We start from the raw sequence: 19,740 nt of genomic DNA on the forward strand, positions 1-19,740 counted from the left end.
CATTTTAAAAAAATCCCTCATTAGCGCTGAGTTTACTAGCATTCGTCGCTGTCGCGCTTCAGCGGAAGTTAGGGAACGACAGCCTGACACAGCCGTTTTGTCCGTACAACAAGATGGCTGCGCTCAGTGTGGGCTGGAATCGCTCAGGTGGGAAGAGCTTCTTCTCCCACAAGCGGACGTTCGCCTGCCAGTGTCCGAGAACGAAGGGCCAGTAGTTGGGGCTCACACAGGCAGGGCACCCGGGGCTTCTCTGGGACCTGAGCAGGGGTCTCACCCGAGAGGCGCTGCCCGGCCCCGAGCTGCGCACGCCCTGGTCACGGCGCTGCCTAGGTCGCGGGGCGAGGCAGAGCCCCGGGACAGGCGCTCCCGGGCGGAACGGGCAGGTGGCTGGAGGGCCGAGGGCATATCAACAACCGGGGCAAAATCTGGGTTTCCGTAGGGCCGTCTGCGATTGGCGCTGCAGCCCAGGACAAGCCCAGCCTGGGCCTTCCTGGTGTGAGGTGACCCGCCCGACCCCCTCTCTGCCCACCCAGAAAGTTGCAGAAGTCTGGCCAAGCTGTGTGTGAATCCGTGGCGCGTTATTTTCAAAGGGAGACTCGCGCATTCCTGTGTCGGGGGTTGTCTAGCGCAAGCCCTCCGTTTACCTAAACGCTGTCAGAGCTGCTAAAGGGATAATCATGGAGTAGGGAATTGTGGCATGTTATAACAGGCGTTTATTCTGTATATTCTAGAGACGCTTGTGAAATAAACGTACAGTAAGAGTACTATGGCAAGAGAGTTTAAAGGCTGGAGTTTGCAGAGTTATTACAGTGCATGGTGGGGGGTCAGCAACAGCAGGGCTGACGAGAGTGGGGGAAGCTGGTACAAATTACCGGGGCCCGGCAGTCTGGAAGGGGGCTCGGGGCCCGGCTTTGTCGACCCTGTTTAGCCAGTCCACCCTTGCTGGGGGGCCCAAGAAATTTTTTTCACTGGGGCCTGAGACCACTCTCGGCAGCCCTGGCAACAGACTGTATATTTGAAATGCTTCGGACACTTTAGGCATTGTTTTAATACGCTTTAATAATTCTATAAAGTCTGCTTTTGTATTAATTACAGGAAAAACTGGAAAGCGAGTATGAATTTCAGTTCCAGTTTCTCAGAGACTGTCCTTGAAAAGGAGAGAATGTGATGTCTGTGGTGCATCAGCTGTCAGTTGGGTGGCTACTGGATCATCTTTCCTTCATCAACAAGGCTGGTTACCGGCTTTGCCCCTCCTGCCAGTGCCCTGCTCCCTCAGCCTCTCATGTTGCTCCTGTTTCTTCCACTCCTTCTACAGAGGATATTGTTGGTCCTTCCACTGTTGATACTACTTACTCTACTGGAGCTGCAGTAGAGAGAACAGGGGAAACACTAAAGAGAAAATATGTGTTTCGGGAAGAGTTCTTTCATGTTTTTAAGCCCCATATAGTTTCAGCTTCTGAACAGAAGCCCCAGCAAGAAAGCTCTGATGCTGGTCCAAGGGAGGGGAAGGACAGTGGCAATGGAATAGAGCAGCACGAAGGAGCCAAGAACAGCGATGGGGATTCCATTGCCAGTGCTAGGAAGGTATGGTCTACAGAAAAAAAAAAAGACAATTAATAAAATAACTCTGCATCTACCATAACAACTTCTTGCAAATTGTCTTGCTACTTCCTGAAATAAATTAAAGCACAAATTGTTGGCGGGTGGGGTGAGGAGGAAGCATATCCACAGCCGATTTCAAAATGTGAAAGAGGTCTGCACTTAAAAATTGTGTGAAACTGAAGCCTTTGCTAGATACTCACAGGGATTTACCCAGCTCCTTAACAAGCTATTAGTCCTGTACAATTTAGCATGCATCTGCTAAACACTTATGGTCTGAATTTTCAGAAGTGCTGAGCTGACTTCAGTGTGAGTTGCTCAGTCCCTCTGAAAATTAGCAGATGCCTGCCCAGCAAGCTTAGAAATGACTTTTTAATTGCTTGTTTTTGATTTCTAATGTTCTCTAACTTCTTGAGGAAGAACTAGCCACATACAGAGTTGGACTTTTTGTGTTCTGCTATTTAAAAATTATTTTTACCCCTCCCCCTAAATAATTATTCAGCTCTAAAATAAATCTATGGCCAGATCTTTAGATGGTGTAAATTCACTGATTTAAGTGGAATTATGTTGATATCTGATATCCTCCTATTTTTGTCTTCTAAATAACATTTAAAAAATGGCTGGGTGGTTTCTGCAGGAAACAAAAACAATACCTTTGGCTGAAATCCATCATAAATCATTTCAGCCCAAAAGAGCAATATTAGGAAGGAAAGACTGAAAAGAAAGATTTGTAATGGAACTTTAAGATGCTTAGGTAACCTTACAGTAGTGATGTTCTGTAAAAAAAAAAAAAACTTTGGGCTCCGTGTTAGACTCTGAATGACTCCTTGGTTAAAACATGCTCAATTTATAAATAACTGGCATGTCTATTTTTTTTAACAACTATTTTTTACAAACTCAGTCTCAGATCTCAGAGTCAAGTTGTTGAGGTTTTGTTTGTGTTTTGGCTAATGCCTAACCATCAATAACAAAGCTGCAAGTAAAACTTCACAATTTTGTTGATCACATGTAAGCCTGAAAAGTATGCAACTCGCTAACGATTTTAAATTAATAAAAACTCAGTGTTAATCAAAGAAACAGCTATACTTCTGAAAATGCTCTTGGTACAGGTATGTTGTTTAGAAAGCACCTTTCATTACACATTCTGTTTTCTGACTCTACTACATCTTTTACAGCATTTGTTGGCATGTTTGCTATTCTATATTGAACCTGTTACACTCTGAGTGTGCCTGGATATGCAGTATGTCCACTGGAGTAGCTGAATAGGTTTAGGATGTATACAGTAGAATCTCAGAGTTATGAACACCAGAGTTACGAACTGACCAGTCAGCTGCATACGTTATTTGGAACTAGAAGTATGCAGTCAGGTGGCAATAGAACCCCCCCCCCCCCCCAAAAAAAAACAATACCGTACTGTGTTAAACGTACACTACTAAAACAAAAGAAAAGTTCTGTTTCTGTGCCTGTTTCATTTAAATTAAGATGGTTAAAAGCAGAATTTTTTTCTGCATAGTAAGGTTTCAGAGCTGTATTAAGTCAATGCTCAGTTTTGAAACTTTTGAAAGAACAACCATAACGTTTTGTTCAGAGTTACGAACATTTCAGGGTTACAACCAACTTCCATTCCCAAGGTGTTTGTAACTCTGAGGTTCTACTGTATATATTAAAGTCTCTTCATGCTGTATTATTGAAAATTTAATAAAGATGGGCAAAATGATGGATCTCTGGACTTTAATTGTTATTGCAATTCATTTATTGACTGATCCAAAAAATAAAAACATATATATTTTTTTACTTTAGTTGCAAATATTGTTTTACAACTGCAGGACTATACTTATGCTTTTCACAAGACTGTATTTAAAGAAAAATTATTTGCCAAGGATGATTAAGTAGTTCTGAGGGTTATTTTTTTAAATTAACATGGTAAGGGTGGGTAAATATATTTTGTGCCTGGGCTTGAAGTTTTCCTGACAATTTTGCTGATGTGTTGCTTGTAGCATTTGTTGAAATATAGAAATATGAGGTGCATCTGTTCCTTTTAAATTTTGTGTATATGATGTATGGGCTAAATCAATGTATGGGCTGTATCTTTCTGGAGTCAGGTGACACTTTCTTGTTGGCAATAACCTGGGCTTGGCAACCAAACAAAGATTTCATAGCATTTTCATCCGGAGACAGAAAAGCTAAGCAGTGAAGATTAGAGTTAATATGGTCTGTGAAGTGGCATATCATTGAATAGCACTGGCAAATAGGCTGATACAGGTTCTTACAGCACAGATTATCATATATACTCGTTCATAAGCTGATTTTTTTTAGTAAAAAAGGGAAGCACCAGAGAAGGGGGTTGGCTTATGAACAGGTATAGAGAGGGAGAGGTGGGACACAGCCCCTTCCCCCAACAGAGGGAGCAAGGAGAGGCAGCAGAGCCAGAAGGGAAGAGGCAGGGCCAGAGTGTCTGGCCCGCTGGAGCAGGCTGCGGCCACGCTGCCCAGCCTGCCGGAGCAGCTCCAGCCATGCCGGAGACATCCTCCCCCGGCCCTCCCCAGATAAGGTGGGAAGGGATGGTGTGAGGAAAGGGGGGGGGGTCCCAGGCTAGGGGTGGGGTCATGTGGGAGGTGGTCACCGGGGTTACTCCCCTGACTTCCAGCTTCTCCCCCCCAAAAAATTTCTCTACCAGTTGCTGTCCTGGCCTGTCAGGGTAAGCAGCTGGCACGCTGGGATACTTTGTTTACTTAGGTTTACCTCCATGCTTGCGGACACTCGAGGTAAACAAACCATCTCAGCCCACCAGCAGCTTATCCTGATGGCCCGGGAGCCAAAGTCTGCTGACCCCTGAATTATAGGGTCGGCTGATGAACAGATTATAAGAATTTTCCATTTTTACTTATCTATCTTGGGGGGACGGAGGGGGGTCGGCTTATAAATGAACCAGCTTATGATGGAGTATATACAGTATTTTAAAATGACTGTGGCACCATCAGAAGCTGACTATGACAAAGGACTTAAGTTCATAAAAAGAAGGGTATAGCAAATTGTTACATGCCTTCAGAGCTTGTATTTGTTTCTCTAGCATATTTTTGCCATGTAGTAGCACAGCTGATATTTTTTTCCCCATATTTTGTTCACTGCAGAAACGTAAAAGAAAGTGTAGTGTATTCAACCAAGGTGAACTGGATGCTTTAGAATACCATACAAAGGTAAGCCTGAGCAAGTGTAAGTAACAATGACAAGTGTACAGTATGTATCTATAGGTAATTTATTAATATAATCCCTTTGAAACTATTCCAAAATATATGGAGCACGAGTCTTGTAGTTTCAGTTCATTACAGTTAGAGAAATATTTAGTTTCACCAGTCCCCAAGTGGAGGACTCAATACTGGGACTATTTTAAGTGTGTGTGTGTGTGTTTTTTGTATAAAAATTAAACTGCAGCTGAGAAATTTCAATGAGCTAGAAACTGGTTTCACATAACACCTTTAATATTCTAGGTAGCTGAACATCCTGGAGTAAGCACCGAGTTAGCTAGCTAGGCAATGTCTGCAAGAAAATGGTACAGATGCTGGTTTTGAGCTTTGGCAGTATAGACAGTTCTAATGATGTGTATATTGGACACCGAACTGAGATAATTCCCCAACTCTTTTATAAAGATGCTCTGATGTGTCACATCCACTGGAGGGGGGCAGAGTTACCCATTCTTTAACATCTTATATAGTATCCTGTTTGCTACAGTAAAGTGTTAGGAATGAGTTAGAGCCCATGTCGTGATGTGGGTTTGAAGCCATGACCTTTGGAGGTATGATTACTACTAGCTGAGACGTACTGATAGAATCTAAAAATTGAATCTCTGGACAAATGAGCCTTTCTGAACACTTTTATTTATCAATTTGTTTTGAAAAATGTGTCATGTAATGTAGCAAGAAAGTCTTAGACAAGATAAAATTAGTCTGCTGTACAGTTTATTTGTAACAAAGAGGAGTTATGTAAAAATGACTAGGGTTGGCATGGAATCGTGATGGGATGCGAATAATAGGAATTTTTATTATTTTGGTGACTAGTTTGGTGATAGTAAAATTTAAAATTTTATTTTCTTCCTTTTAGTCCTTTCTGGAGTAACAGTGGTAGAAATGGAGAATCAGCATAGCTTGGAGAAAGGGCAAACCATTTCAGAACTTCATAAACGCTCAGTGACCAAATCCCCATTCATTTCAAAACTCTTCCTCTGGCACCTTTTTGGTTGCTCACTGGTAGAGTGTCTTACAATGCTAGCCTTTCCCTTCTGGTGAATTCTGTGCATGTTTTAATTAATAGAATTTAATGTTCTTATTCTAGTACATATTTGTTCATATCACAAAACTACCACAAACTTGGGATAATTGATTCCTCCATTGCTTTACTTGATAGCAGCTTTTTTCCATCATGGCAAGTAACATGCCGCTGGTGTAAATCATCATTGCTCCATTGAGTTTTGTCTCTGATCTCTGTTCTGCTTATAGTTGTCTTTAATGTGGTACTCTCAGATTTCTACCTTTCTGACTCCTGATTTCTGCCACCTGAGGATTTGGCCCATGATGTTTCCAAAATTTTCATTGTTTTACTTTTTGAAGTTTTATAGTTTGTATTTAATTTTTTTAACATTTGTAAAACGATTTGAGCTTTTAACATGTCAGTCAGGTACATGGAAAATTATTATTGTAGAAATGTGAAGTTACTTAAATGTGGCTTTAAAAAAAAAATTATGCTCCTCTTCTTCCAAAGTGAGTTGGCTTGGGAGGATGTGTGAGAGAGTTTAATTTCCTTTTCTGAGTAGGAACTTAGTCTTGACATTTCATTTGTAAGAGTAGAAATGCACAGTAAAGTGATGGTTTGTGTTCTAGCCAACGCTGAATATAATTCATTTAAAAAATTTGTTGACTGTAAAAATCAAGAAAAATGTTTTATAAATGTTAGTTTCCTCAGTTCTGTTTGATTGCAAACAAGATCCATATCACATATAAACTGCAAAATAATTTATTACTAACAAACAGAAATCAGAGTTGTAAAAGATTAGTTTGTATAGTTTTAAAAGTAGATAAAATATATTGAAAGAATTATCAAACACAGTTTTGATGGGGAGAATAACTTTATATTGGCAACAGGATGGGAGAGAAGACATTAATATTTGGTGCTAGATGGATTAATTATCACCGTTATGACATTTTTTATACATGATCGCATTGCTAGAAATACATGGTTTTTAGATTACATTTGTAGCAAGTATACACTGATCCCATGGTTAAACATTGGCCCTTTCATATGACATAATTAAAAAATAAACCAGATGCAAAAAGCATAAAGCAATAGATTTTTAAGGCATCAATGCAGGAATGCACTTATGCACATGCTTATGTGTTTCTTGAATAGTAATGCTTTCCTCAGCTGAGCGGTGTGTTTGCATTCCTTTCTCCTGATATTGGTGGTAATCACTGTATAATTTTTTATTTTTCTCTTGAAATTGTATTTTACATAATCTCTATATTACATCACAATATTTTATAGGATCCCCATTGTATACTCCAGCCAAACATTGTGATCTGTTTATACAAGTAACATCTCCTATCTACAGATCTCAAAATGCTTTAGACTTTGGTTATCTTTATTATTTATAATATAATAGGATCCAGGGGTCTGAGTCAGATTAGGGGTTCAGTATGCTGGGTGCTATACAAATGCATTGTTCCAAATTGCTTACAGTTTAAGATCCTGATTCTGAAAAGACTTGGGCACAGACTTCATGAACTGAATTCAATGAGATAACTGTTTGTGGAGTTAAGTGTATACTTAGCACTTTGCAAGATTGGGGCTAAATAAAAACAATGCATGAGGGAGTGAGAGAGATGGACAAGTGATAAAATCTCTTGGTTGCCTATGTTAGCTATATGCACAACTTTGGGTTTTTTTAATGAAGGTGTAAACAAACAGTAGCTATTAATGAAACACTAATAATCTCTGCTAGACTCTATTTAAACCATTAGAAAATTAAGCTTTGCATTTATAGCAGTAAAAGCTAACCTCCCCAGGTTGTTCCTCTCCATAGGATGAGAAGTCAGTACAAATTATTTTAGCATTTATTAATAGCTGTTGTAGGAACAGAGAAACTGCATTTTTTAAAGTTTTTTTTTTATAGGAACCCCTAGTACAGTCATTGGTATTCCTGAATGTGTGTATGCTAAGACCATGAAGGCTATAATTATATTCCAATATTGCCAACCCCAAGCATTCAAAAATATTGAGATTGGCTTACTCATGAGATTTTAAAAATAATAGATATGGTGATGTTATTTGCCTTCTCATGTTTGATCCTTTAAAAGTTCATTGTAACCATAAGGCTAGAAATTTACTGAAAAAAAAAGTTAAGATTCTCACATAATCTCATGATTCCAGGAGCTAGAGCTTTAAAAACAATAATAAATATTGTAAGATTCATGATAGTTGGCAACACTGATAAATGGACAGTATTCTTTGGTTAATAATTGAAAATAGTGAGGTCGTGATGATGATGGATGCAGGGAGTAATTTGAGGCTCGGAATCATTGATGGGAAGTACATAATCAGATTCTCAATTCAAGTCATTGGGATTCTGTGCAGGTTCAAGGAACTGCCTGCATGAATGACTTCCAGGATCAGTGCCTAAGAGGGTGTCATTTAGATGGTCACTAAAAACAAGTTATAATAATTTGACTCACTAATTTTTTTTTGCCATTCTTAGTTTAATATATAAAATATGTTGTTTTTAAAGTGAGTTTAAGGTTCTGGAAAGATACCATATTAAAATTCCTGGATACTCATCCTCAGTTTTCCTGATTGTAAATTTGTTTGTCTCAATACGGGTCCTGATGGTAACCTGCAGATTCGCAATGTAGCAAATATGTATGAAATTTCTGTTTAATTCTCCAGAGGTCTCAACCAGACATTTCAAAGATCCTTTCCCTCTGCTTTGTATGTCTTATTACTGTACAGATCAGGGGTCTGATATTGGAAGGCACCAGGTGTTTAATCAAAGAAGGGCTCAAAAGTGGTTTTCTTCACCCCATTTCTGCAAAACAAAGTAGCGTCAAGAATGTTGTTACAGGACATGTTGGCTGTGAGATGGCTGAATTATGTGAAATGGCAAAACGTTTTCCTTCTGTGAATGAAAATGACCATCGATCTTCACAAATTATAGATGAGGAAACATCCATTCCAGAGCAGGATCTGCTTTCATGCGTTACAGAGAACAATACAGACTATGCAAAGATAATAAATTTAATGGGGCAGAAGTACCTGGTGCCGCCAAAAAGCAGTTTCCTTTTATCTGATATTTCCTGTATGCAACCACTTCTGAATTGTAAGTATCTTTACTCATTAAAATTTCCTCTTTTTTTCAGTAGCCCATCGATCTGCTTGCTGATGGAACATGTCTGTTAAGCCACAGAGCCACTTCTCGAGTAATCACCTTGACATTAGACTTCAATGTAGATTGAAGTATTGGTAGTAGGGAACACACTAGCAAGCTGCTACCATTAGAAGTTTGAGAATGAGCTATTCTTCATGCAGATCGGCTGGGATTTTCAAAGAAGCATATGGGAGTTGCCCAACTTTGTGAGAGGTATCTAAATCTCGTAGGCTCCTTTGAAAATCTCATCTGCCGTGTATTGTGTGAAACTCAATAAACTAATGCTGCTTTAATTAGCTAAGCACTTTATTTCTGTGCTTTCCCCAATAATCCATTAAATGAATTTGTGTTGTTTACTCATTTGAATAATTTATAACTACAATATGACAAGGTATTTAAGAAGAGAGAAATAATTTTTTTCCCCAGCATTAATTCCTTCATGTGTAGTACCAAAAGAACAAATTACTTAGGCTGTACCCAATAATCAGTGACATGATAGTTACTTTTATTTCCCACTCTCCAATATTCCATTTTAAAATTAAAAAGAAATCACCCATGTTTTGATAAGAAGGACATGCAAGCTGTGGAATTTAACCTAACAATTACAGTTCTCTCCTGACAAATTGGGAGTTCAAGCTGCATGTCTGTTGAGCAAAATGGCTTACTACATTGAGGTACATGAAGGAATAAAGACATTTTGTATTTTCTAGATCAGACCTCAAATTACTGCCGCACATTTAGCACCATTTGGATCCTCTGTATCAGAGATCAGATAGGATTAACCTTCTCTTGAATTTCCTGACCTAACATGATGGCATGGCCTTACTCCCAAAAGTAGATATTTCTACTATTTCCAAAGAATTGGCAGATTCTGTCCAGATTCAGGATACCTCCCTCAGTTCAATAGTTGATATCTGAATAGAAACCATGATCTGGAAATCATAGCAATGTAGGGCTAGAAGGCACCTAGAGAGATCATCTAGTCCATCCCCTCACACTGAAGCAGGACTAAGTATACCTAGACCAGTGGTTCCCAACCTTTTTGTGGCCAGTAGCACATTCATGTTTTCAGAAGAGTGTGGCGGGCACCAACTGTTTTTCAAGGCTTATTTTATATTTGTACATTAAATAATATGAAAAACATATTTAATATAACATAATACAGGGAAACTCTGCTATAACGTGAATTCAGATATAAGGCGATCATAAGGTGGCTCCGGCCGCCCCAAGCAAAAAGGCGTCCGGAGTGCCGCGGAAGCGCAAAAAAGAACAAAAGATAAAAGAAAAAACCGCCAGAGCGCTGCTGAACTGCAAAAAAGGAAAAAAGAAAGAAAAAAAAAAAGGCTGGAGTGCCGCTGAAGGGGGAAAAAAAAAATGGAATGTGCTTTCCCCCTGCCTTTTCCCCCCCTACCCCTGCTTCTTCTTTTGGCGAGAAGAGCCATTCTCCTCCCCAGCTGCTCCTCGCTTTTCCTCTGCCCCTGTTTCCCCTGCTCTCCCCAAGTGTTTCCCTCTCCTGCTGCATGGCTGAGAGCCCCCGCTGCTGAAGCTGCACCCTTTCAGTTACTGTTATGGGCAGTTCGCAAATGCAAGTCGCTTTCTGCCCAAGAGAAATTGACCAGCTTGAAACTGACCAGCTTGAAATGGTAAACCTCGCTAAACCGTGACCCTGCATTTATCACGATCCAATTTTTTGAACCCCAATCATCGTGCTATAGTGAGGTTTCACTGTATATGAATCCAGAGAGAAGCCGCGAGGACAGAGAACACCCGCAGCCTGCAGCCCCAGAGTTCTCTGTCCCCGGCAGGCGTGGGACCACGACTTATCTCCAGCTTAAGCTGCGGCCCCGTGCCTGCCTGGGACTGAGAACACCGGTGCCTGCAGCCTCGGAGTTCTTTGTTCCCAGCATGCACAGGGCCGCAGCTTCTCTCCGGCTTAGCCGCGGCCCTGCACCTGCCAGAGACCGAGAACACCATTGCCCACAGCCTGCAGCCCTGGAGTTCTCTGTCCCTGCTGGGCACTAGGTGGGCCCTGCGCCTGCTGGGAACAGAGAACACCGTGCTCGGATCCTGAGTTCTCTGTCCCCGGCAAGCGCGGGGCCGCAGCTTCTCTCCCCTGCTGGGTACTAGGCAGGTGCACATAAATGCCCCGGCGGGCGCCATGGCGGGGACCACTGACCTAGACCATTCCTGACGTGTTGGTCTAACCGAGGGGTGGGCAAACTTTTTGGCCTGAGGGCCACATCTGGATATGGAAATTGTATGGCCGGCCATGAATGCTCACAAAATTGGGGTTGGGGTGAGGGCTCTGGCTGGGGTGCGGGCTCTGAGGTGGGGCCAGAAATGGGTTCAGGATGTGGGAGGGGGCTCTGGGCTGGGGCTGAGGGGTTCAGGATGTGGGAGGGGGCTCTGGGCTGGGGCTGAGGGGAAGGGAGTCCGTGTGTGTGGGGGGGTGGAGAGCTCCGGCTGGGGGTGCGGGCAGTGGGGTGGGGCTGGGGATGAGGGGTTTGAGGTGCAGGAGGGTGCTCTGGGCTGGGACCAAGGGGTTCAGAGAACGGGAGGGGGATCGGGGCTGGGGCAGGGGGTTGGGGCCTGGGAGGAGTTCAGGGATGCAGGCTCCGGGTGGCGCTTCCCTCAAGGAGCTTCTGGAAGCAGCAGTATGTCCCCTTCTCTGGCTTCTATGTGGCCAGTGGGAGCTGTGGGGGTGGCACTTGGGGTGGAGGCAGTGTGCAGAGCCCCCTGGCTGTCCCTACTGTAGGAGTTGGAAGGGGGCATGCCGCTGCTCCTGGGAGCAATGTGGAACCAGAGTGCGGAGCAGGGCAAGCCCCCGATCCCACTCCCCGACTGGCGCACCGGAGTGGGGCAAGACCCTTCTCCCCAGCGGGAGCTCAAGGACTGGAATAAAAGGTCTGACAGGCCGGACAAGGCTCACTGGCCATAGTTTACCCATGCCTGGTTTAACCTGTTCTTAAAAACTTAGAATGGTTGTTGCATCATTCTTTATACATGGCTTTCCACTGTGAATAGTTAGTTTGTGCCTTTTAAATACACTGGTTATCTCAGTCAGTATTTTTAACTGAATATAATTGTGATCTAAGCCAAATTCTGTCATAAAGAAATCTGAATTTAGATAAAGAATTTTAAGGGTTTTTTCCTCTTACGACAATTAAAGCGGTGGTTGCAGTACTGGCAGGATAATAGCTGAAACATTAATACATAAGTAGTAGTAGTTTACAATACACCTGTAACCAACATGACATAACATAGCAGAGTCTGAAGTGGGGCCTAAAACCATAGCTCTAACTGATCAGCCATTTAAAAATCATGAATAACAGAAACATATCTTAGTCTGACACATTTATCAGTTTTCATTAATTTCCTCAAAATGATAGTTATCATATTGTGGTAAGTTAAAGCAGTTAGAAGCATTTTAGTTAATTTGTAAAAGCAAAATAGAATATCGCCCCTCTGCTGCACAGTCTAGTCTTCTGGTCTCTGTAATTAGGTTGCTTACACTTTGGGGAACAATTTTAGCTTTTATTTTTAAACTAGTCTTTCAATTTTACTTTCTTTCTAGATAAGAATAAATATGATGTAATTGTGATAGATCCACCATGGCAGAACAAGTCTGTTAAAAGAAGTAACCGGTAACTTTTTTGTAAATTTTATATATTTCCTGTTTGTTTTTTAAAAATCCGCCAAACCTCACATTTGATTTTGTTCATGTGCTAGTGCAGCATTCCTGCAAAGTTCTGATTATGTGTTTATTTTTGTTATTTTTACCTCCACACAGATGCAGTTGATATAATACGGTAATGCACTCCAACACATTGATAACAGCTAGCTTTGGCCCCGATCTTGCAAACACTTTGACATGTGTCTAACCTGAAGCATACTCGTATGTGAGTAATCTCATGGATTTCATTGAGACTAGTCAAATGCTTCAAATTAAGCATGTGCCAAAGGGCTTATAGGATTGGCACTTAAATTACTTTCCAGGAGAGCTTGAAGCCAATTTTATTGCAAAGCCCCAATCCTGCAAATACTTATGCATGTGCTCAATTTTAATACCATGAGTAGTGCCGTTGATTTCAAAGTTAGTGCGTACACAAGTGTTTGCGGGACTGGGGCCTAATTTGGAAATTTCAGAATTTTTGTTGTTGTGGGTTTGATTCTCCGCTTGATTGGTAGAAGTAGAAAATTTAATAATACAGTACTGAAATTGTCAGGCACAGTGGGGTCAGCTGCTGAGAACTCTAGTTTGCAAAGTCATTACATTAGAATTCATGGGCCTGTTTCTTAAGTGAGTCAACTAACTTTTATTCCAACAGGACTCAGTTTGTTATATAGACTCACCACCATGTAAAAGTGGTGAAAATGGTGGAGAATTTGGACATATAACTTTTCAAAGTGAATATTGATATAGTTTCTCTCCTGTAGTTCTGGAAGCTTGCAATTAAAAAAATAAATAAATCAGACTTCTGATGTCACAGGATTAGACTGGTGTTTTTAATTTTGAAACCCACACAAAAAAATTTGCTAACTCAGGAAATACACTTAACTTCAACTCTATCCTGTCTGTGCAATTTTTTTAAAGTAATTTGTTACTTAGAACATTAATATCCGCACCCTGTGCCTTGCCTCTTAATCATAAAATCCAAATAGAGTTCCAGATGCCTCTTCTGAAATAAACTGCTCTAAGCTTCTCTAGCATACAACCACAGACAATACATACCAATGCAATCCTGAAAATCACACTCATATGCACAACATTAACTCTCTTCAAGTGTTTTTAAATAGTAATAATACATTACAGACTTTTCAAGTGAAGTGTGCCTGCCAGTAAGACATTTTGGTGTGGTCAGTTAAGGTTGTGCGGCATTGGGAAATAGAGGGGAACAGGAGCCACTGTCTTTATGTGCTATTTTATTTTATTTTTTTAATGTCACGCTGTCTGGAGTGGTTCAGAACCATGAGTGCTAACCTCAGGGCAGACACCCCAAACTGGTAATATGTTTTATAATTAGATTTCACCAACCCAGTAAGAAGTGTGAACTCCTGGATTACTGTAACAGTCTTACTATAAAGTCACAGACAGTCCCTTTAGGCTCTCCAGTCTATCTTACTACCCAGGCAATATGGACTTTGTGATAAATAGTCACATCAAAGATCACAAAATATTCATGTTGCTCCCAGTCCCAAGAGACTAGTCACTTAACCCAGATCAATTATCTCACACCAAAAACAACACTGGTAGCCAATCCTATAGTAAACTAATTAAGGATTTAACAACTAGGGGAAAATGTTCTTTACAAGTTAAAGCACACAACATATATGCACAATTGAGTTCAGTCTATGATTCCAAAAGGTGACAGTGTTGTAGCAATCTGTCAGTATTGAATTTCTTTTCAGGGCTTAAGTCAAGTTGGCACTGAGGATGTGTGCTTTGTTTCTTAGCTCCAGCCCTAGTAAGAGTCTAAACAGTAAAGAGATGAAAAATCTTCATATCAGCTATTTTTATTTCCCTCTTCCAGCTTTCAGAACAATGGGGCAAGGCCTTCTGCACATACTTCTCCATGGGGCAATTAACAAAGCTTATGTCCTACAATGGCCCACTTAATTTTGATAGCCCTCCTGGATGGGTAAGAGGCAGCCACTCTTCCTGTCTGAGTTCACAAGTTCAGAGCAGGCATTTTTACAATTATAAAACAAACTTATATTTTACATTGTAGCATGGAATACAGACATTACAAGTAAGATTAATGCATGCAGCATTTTATACAGTCTAAATATCCTTAAAAGCCTAACACCTATCTTGAACAATAGTAACATGTAGGTGAGCTGGTCTGGTTTCCAGCTATGAATTTGTCACCTGACGCCTACAGACTTGGCAAGAGCTGGCACCTGGTTTACCAGGGTCACACGTAATAATACTGTCTTTTTTGTTACTAAGGTCCTTCAAACAAACAAACAAACAAAAAACCATCCCCATCATCCCTCCCCTTCCCCTTAAATAAAATATCCAACTTTCTGTCAAAGCAGAAAACTCAGTTATTTCTGTTCTTGAATGTGGTACGGGTTTGTATTTTGAAATAGCTGCACCACTCATAATAGGACTCACTTTTCTATTTTATCCCCTTTGAGAAAGGCACACTCTTCCACAATGAGTGCAAGTGCTTAATTTTTGAGCTGGAAGCCAGCCAAAGGCTTCAGTGGAGATTCCTTTTAGGTTTTTTACTCATTGCAGATCAGTGGACTATCTTGTTGAATGGGGTTTAGCTTCCCATTCAACATGAGGATCTTGGTCTGTATGATTAAAAATAATTAAGCTAGAGTAGAAATACATATTGAGATTAGTGCTTAACTGAAAAGAAATAATTCTGCAACATTTATAGGAAGACTGCATCCTGAGTGACTAGTGAGTTCCATGAAAACTACTATGTTACTAGTGTAGATAGCATGGCATTCAAAACAATAAAGAACCACCTCCATAAATTAGAGACATGATCTAAAAACGTCACTATATTCTTCACACTGGAGTAAAATTAACTTTACAGTATTCAGATTTATTTTGAGCAACCTACTGTACCTCTAACAGAGATACTAATTTAAAATTATAAGTGACTTTTGTATATGGTTTGAGAAGTGATTACTGTTTTGACCTTTTAACCTGACAATCCAAGTTGGCATTGCTCTTGCGCTTATAGGTTACTCCATTTGCTTTTCATTCAGATGGGAGATTTCTTACTACAGAGTGAATGGTATTGACTTGAGTGGAAGCTATAATATAAACAGAAACTATTGTGTCATCAAATAGTTTATGCTAGTGTAGAAATGAGAGTATTGGATTAAAAGCAATAATCTTTGTTAAAATTAAGACTGGAACTCAGCCTTTTTCAAAAGTAAAATTCTTACAGACCTGACATATTTTGGGAATGGGAGAAATATTTAGATAAAAATTGCAACATTTGTGTGTGTGTGTGTGTATGTATATGTATGTATGTGTGTGTATATATACACACACACATATATATATATATATATATAAAAATATGGGGGAGTTGTAAGCATCCAACATATTTGGCCACTGGATGTCACTCTTGCCTCATATTTAAGTTTATTTAACTGTGTGGTTTTATTTGTATTCAGGAAATGTTTCTTAAAGAAGGTCAGAGTTGGGGCTTTATATAGCCCCTTTCACCATTGTTTTTTTTTATACTAGTTTTGTATTTGCTAATACACTTTCTGAATATACCGAGGTACAGATACAGCCACTTGTCTTCATGGCAAATCAAGCAAATTCCCATACCATCGCTAGCTGCTCCAAATTGTCTTGTGGTCACATGGGTGACCAATAGACAGAAGCACCTACGTTTTGTTAAGGATGAACTTTATCCTTATTGGTCTGTGAAGACTCTTGCTGAGTGGCACTGGGTGAAAGTAAGTTATGAATCTCTTTGCTTTTGGTGGGTGGGCCATGCAACATGGTGCTTTTCTGCATATTTCTGTAATTTCTCTGTCCCTTCGTGTTTTTTGTATTTAAAGGTCATTACTTCTTCACTGGGATGCAGTAATTTTATATCTTCATTTTGTATTGGAGGTGGGGGTGATTAATAATAACTAATAGAAAAAATGTAGCTGTTGTATACCAAGTCGCATGCAAAATTTGTTTCTCATTTCTTTTTGTCAGATTGCCAGATCTGGAGAATTTGTATTTCCATTAGATTCTTCCCACAAAAAACCCTATGAAGTTCTTGTGTTGGGGAGAGTTCAAGGAAATATAGATTTGCCTTTAAGGTAGGAGAGACTATTTTTAGTAAGTATTTTTCTAAGTGGTGGTTCTTTTTGCATGTGTCATTCTTATATAAGCTGTATAATAAGCTTCCAGGGTTGTCACTATGTGTCACTCTGGAGCCTAGAATCTCTGTTTAGTCAGTGTGAAGCAATGGAAACATACAGCTATAAGCATGGTTGAGAGCTCTTTTTGTTCAGAATATCAGTAGGATTTGTGATGCGTTACAATCCAGTTTTTAAGTTCTTAATCATTTTGACTTTACAAATTACACTTGTGGTACTGTACCTGTACACTAAGGCATGTATCTATGCCATGCCAGTCACTTTTTGCCCCTCACCTGGTGCATATGGCACCTAAAACTGGCACAGCCGCCCTTGGGAGCATCACCCCAATGAAAGGGGAATTCTCCAGTGGCACAGAGTGACCAAAGCAACTTCTGTGTCTCACAGTTGCCTGTGTATGAAGCATGGCTCTGGGAAAGGGGACTTTCCCTTGTTGGCACTTCTCAGCTGCAGTCCTACCTGCTTGGGGCTGTTGGCTGCCATTAGAAGTTGGAGCAGTCCTTTGTCTGTTCTCTCTCTTACTGGGGGACCAGTCCAATGAATAGGTGGCCCAGAATCAGGAGGAAAAGAAGTGGGTAGGGTTGTGCTGTGCATTCTTCACCATAGCAGAGGGCCATGTGTATGTATTTATGTATGCACGTAAGGTAAGGGTGTGGTGTGGGTTCTTTTGGTTAAAGTAGTTGAAAAGTGACAGAACTGTCGATTAGTTTGGATTTTTTTCCCCCTCTTGTTTCATCCCTTTATTACCTATATTTTCTCCAAAGCCTCCGAAATTTCATAAACTGCCCCTTATCTTTCAGGAAAACAAATATACTCAACATTTAGATATTTAGCTTCCCCAAGGTTTACGGTGAAGTCTGATAGTTAATGAGTACTCTGTATTTTTTATATCCCATTTGAAACAAAACCCCATGAAAATGCATACCTGTATCACAGTATTGATTGAGAAATCTCATTTATTTTCTTCTGATTTTATACAACAGGAAATCAGATGTGGCAGTACTTCCAATTCCAGATCACAAATTAATCGTCAGCATACCCTGCACTCTTCATTCACACAAGCCTCCTCTTACTGGTATGTTCTTTGAACACTTTTCTACAATATAGTGTTTGTATAGACCAAGATTTTTCAAACTTGAGTGTCTGAAGCTAGGCACTTAAATCCATATATAGGTGCCAAATAAGTAGCCTGATTTTTCAGAGATGCTAAGCAATTGTAGTCAATAGGAATGACAAGTGTTCAACATCTCTGAAAAGCCTGCCACTTTTAGTTCCTTAAATATGGGTGTTAAGCACCAAAGTTTGGGCATCTCTGTTTGAAATTTTTGGACAGAGGTCTTAAATAAAAAAAAATTGCATTGTTTTATAGTTTATAACTACTTCAAAATTGCTCTGTTCCTGCATTCCGTATAAAAGAGTTCCAGATGACCAGAGTTCTTTCCTTTGTGTGATGAGCACCATTTCCCTGGCTGGGAATACATAAAATAGACTGTCTATTGTTTACTTAATTAAAACCACCAGTCTCTTCTTTCTGGGACACCTAATAGTGGAAGAGATTTATTTATTTTTTCATACATAGAATATGCACATATAGCACAAAACCTTGGGTACATTTTATATCTTTTTAAACCCACAAATTTTAATAAAAATAACTTGACAGCAAGTAGACCATACCCATTTTTATTACCAATAGCCATTATACATTACAGGAGTTGATCTCCAACCAATCAGTTAGACAAAAGGTGCTCCCCATCCAAGCCCTTGCTCATGCTAGATCTGAAGAATCTCATCACCTTTGCACAATGCCATGAGGGTCTGCAAATTGGGGCTCTGGCAGATCAGTGATGAATTTTCTAATCAAGATTGGATGTTTTTCAAAAAGATATGCTCTAGGAATTTATTTTTTGGAAGTTCTATGGCCTGTGTTATATAGGAGGTCAGACAGACTAAGTGTTGAAAGTATTATTATTTATGCACGGTATTTCCATGACACTAATGTAACCGTAAATTCATTTATTAAAACAAAAGGCCAAATGCTATTTATAATTGCTCTAAACATGCCTAAATAATAAGCAATTTAGTACATCCAAACGGTAACAAAACACTTCTAAGCATTTGATCAAGATACTTATAAATGGGCTAACCTCCAGGAGTGCCTAGACCCGTATTGGGTGTCTTCAGCTTGGTCAGGCAGGTATTAGCAGTGAACCCTTTAAGAGTTGACTTTATACTCTTTTTAACAAACAAGTGATGTCATTGCCAATTATCAGATCTTAGTTAAGGCCAGATGAAGCAGTTTCTTATACAGGAAATTAATTACTCCACCTGGTATCCAATTAACTGTGTTTTATTTCTGTTACTTCAGCCTATACTTTCAGATAAGTCTGATATTATGAAGGGTCACTACAAGTTTAACACAACTCTTCTTTTGCATGAACTCATTCTTTTTGGTCACATGCACTAGGTGATCACAGTGGCCCTTCTGGCCTTGGAATCTATGAATTTATAGATTGTATCATTAAAATATGCTGTACTTGAAGACTCTTCATGTTCCATCTGCTGCAGGAGGTGCCAGTAACCACAGGGAACCTGTTAGGCTTGTTCTCTGGCCACTGCACTGAATCCATATTAGGTTTTGGGTGTAAATCCAGGTACTGACGGATTTTATAAAGCTCTAACTGGTTTGGGTCTTGGCTGTTGGATAGACTGTCTCTCTCACCTTGAACCACCATAAATGAGATCAGTTTGAGTTAAATCACTGGATTTACATGTGTGAGAACTTGGTGACAAGGTGTGCAAAGTAGAAGTCTTTCAACTTTAATTTAGCCTACCCTTCTCTCCATACACACTTCTGACAAAATCCTAATTTGATTACT

The 19,740-nt window shown here is 40.1% G+C and overlaps 1 protein-coding gene across 8 annotated transcripts in view; it reads left to right on the forward strand.

Moving 5' to 3' along the window:
- METTL4 (methyltransferase like 4) overlaps window positions 1–19,740 on the forward strand; it is a 31,132-nt gene that overhangs the window by 104 nt on the left and 11,288 nt on the right. For 3 of the 8 annotated variants that reach the window (XM_039527018.1, XM_039527024.1, XM_039527025.1), the window contains exons 1-8: window positions 30–147; window positions 1,096–1,584; window positions 4,731–4,796; window positions 8,596–8,962; window positions 12,585–12,654; window positions 16,273–16,447; window positions 16,698–16,804; window positions 17,848–17,939. In XM_039527018.1, coding sequence (XP_039382952.1) covers window positions 1,168–1,584; window positions 4,731–4,796; window positions 8,596–8,962; window positions 12,585–12,654; window positions 16,273–16,447; window positions 16,698–16,804; window positions 17,848–17,939 — 1,294 coding nt within the window. In that variant the 5' untranslated portion in view covers window positions 30–147; window positions 1,096–1,167. Of the gene's footprint in view, window positions 1–29; window positions 148–180; window positions 231–285; window positions 501–1,076; window positions 1,585–4,730; window positions 4,797–8,595; window positions 8,963–12,584; window positions 12,655–16,272; window positions 16,448–16,697; window positions 16,805–17,847; window positions 17,940–19,740 lie in introns of those variants that run through there. The other 5 variants (XM_039527022.1, XM_039527021.1, XM_039527019.1 and 2 more) reach the window with 5 other exon arrangements.

The sequence above is a fragment of the Mauremys reevesii genome, linkage group 2 (assembly GCF_016161935.1).
Source record: "Mauremys reevesii isolate NIE-2019 linkage group 2, ASM1616193v1, whole genome shotgun sequence".
Lineage (NCBI taxonomy): Eukaryota > Metazoa > Chordata > Testudines > Geoemydidae > Mauremys > Mauremys reevesii.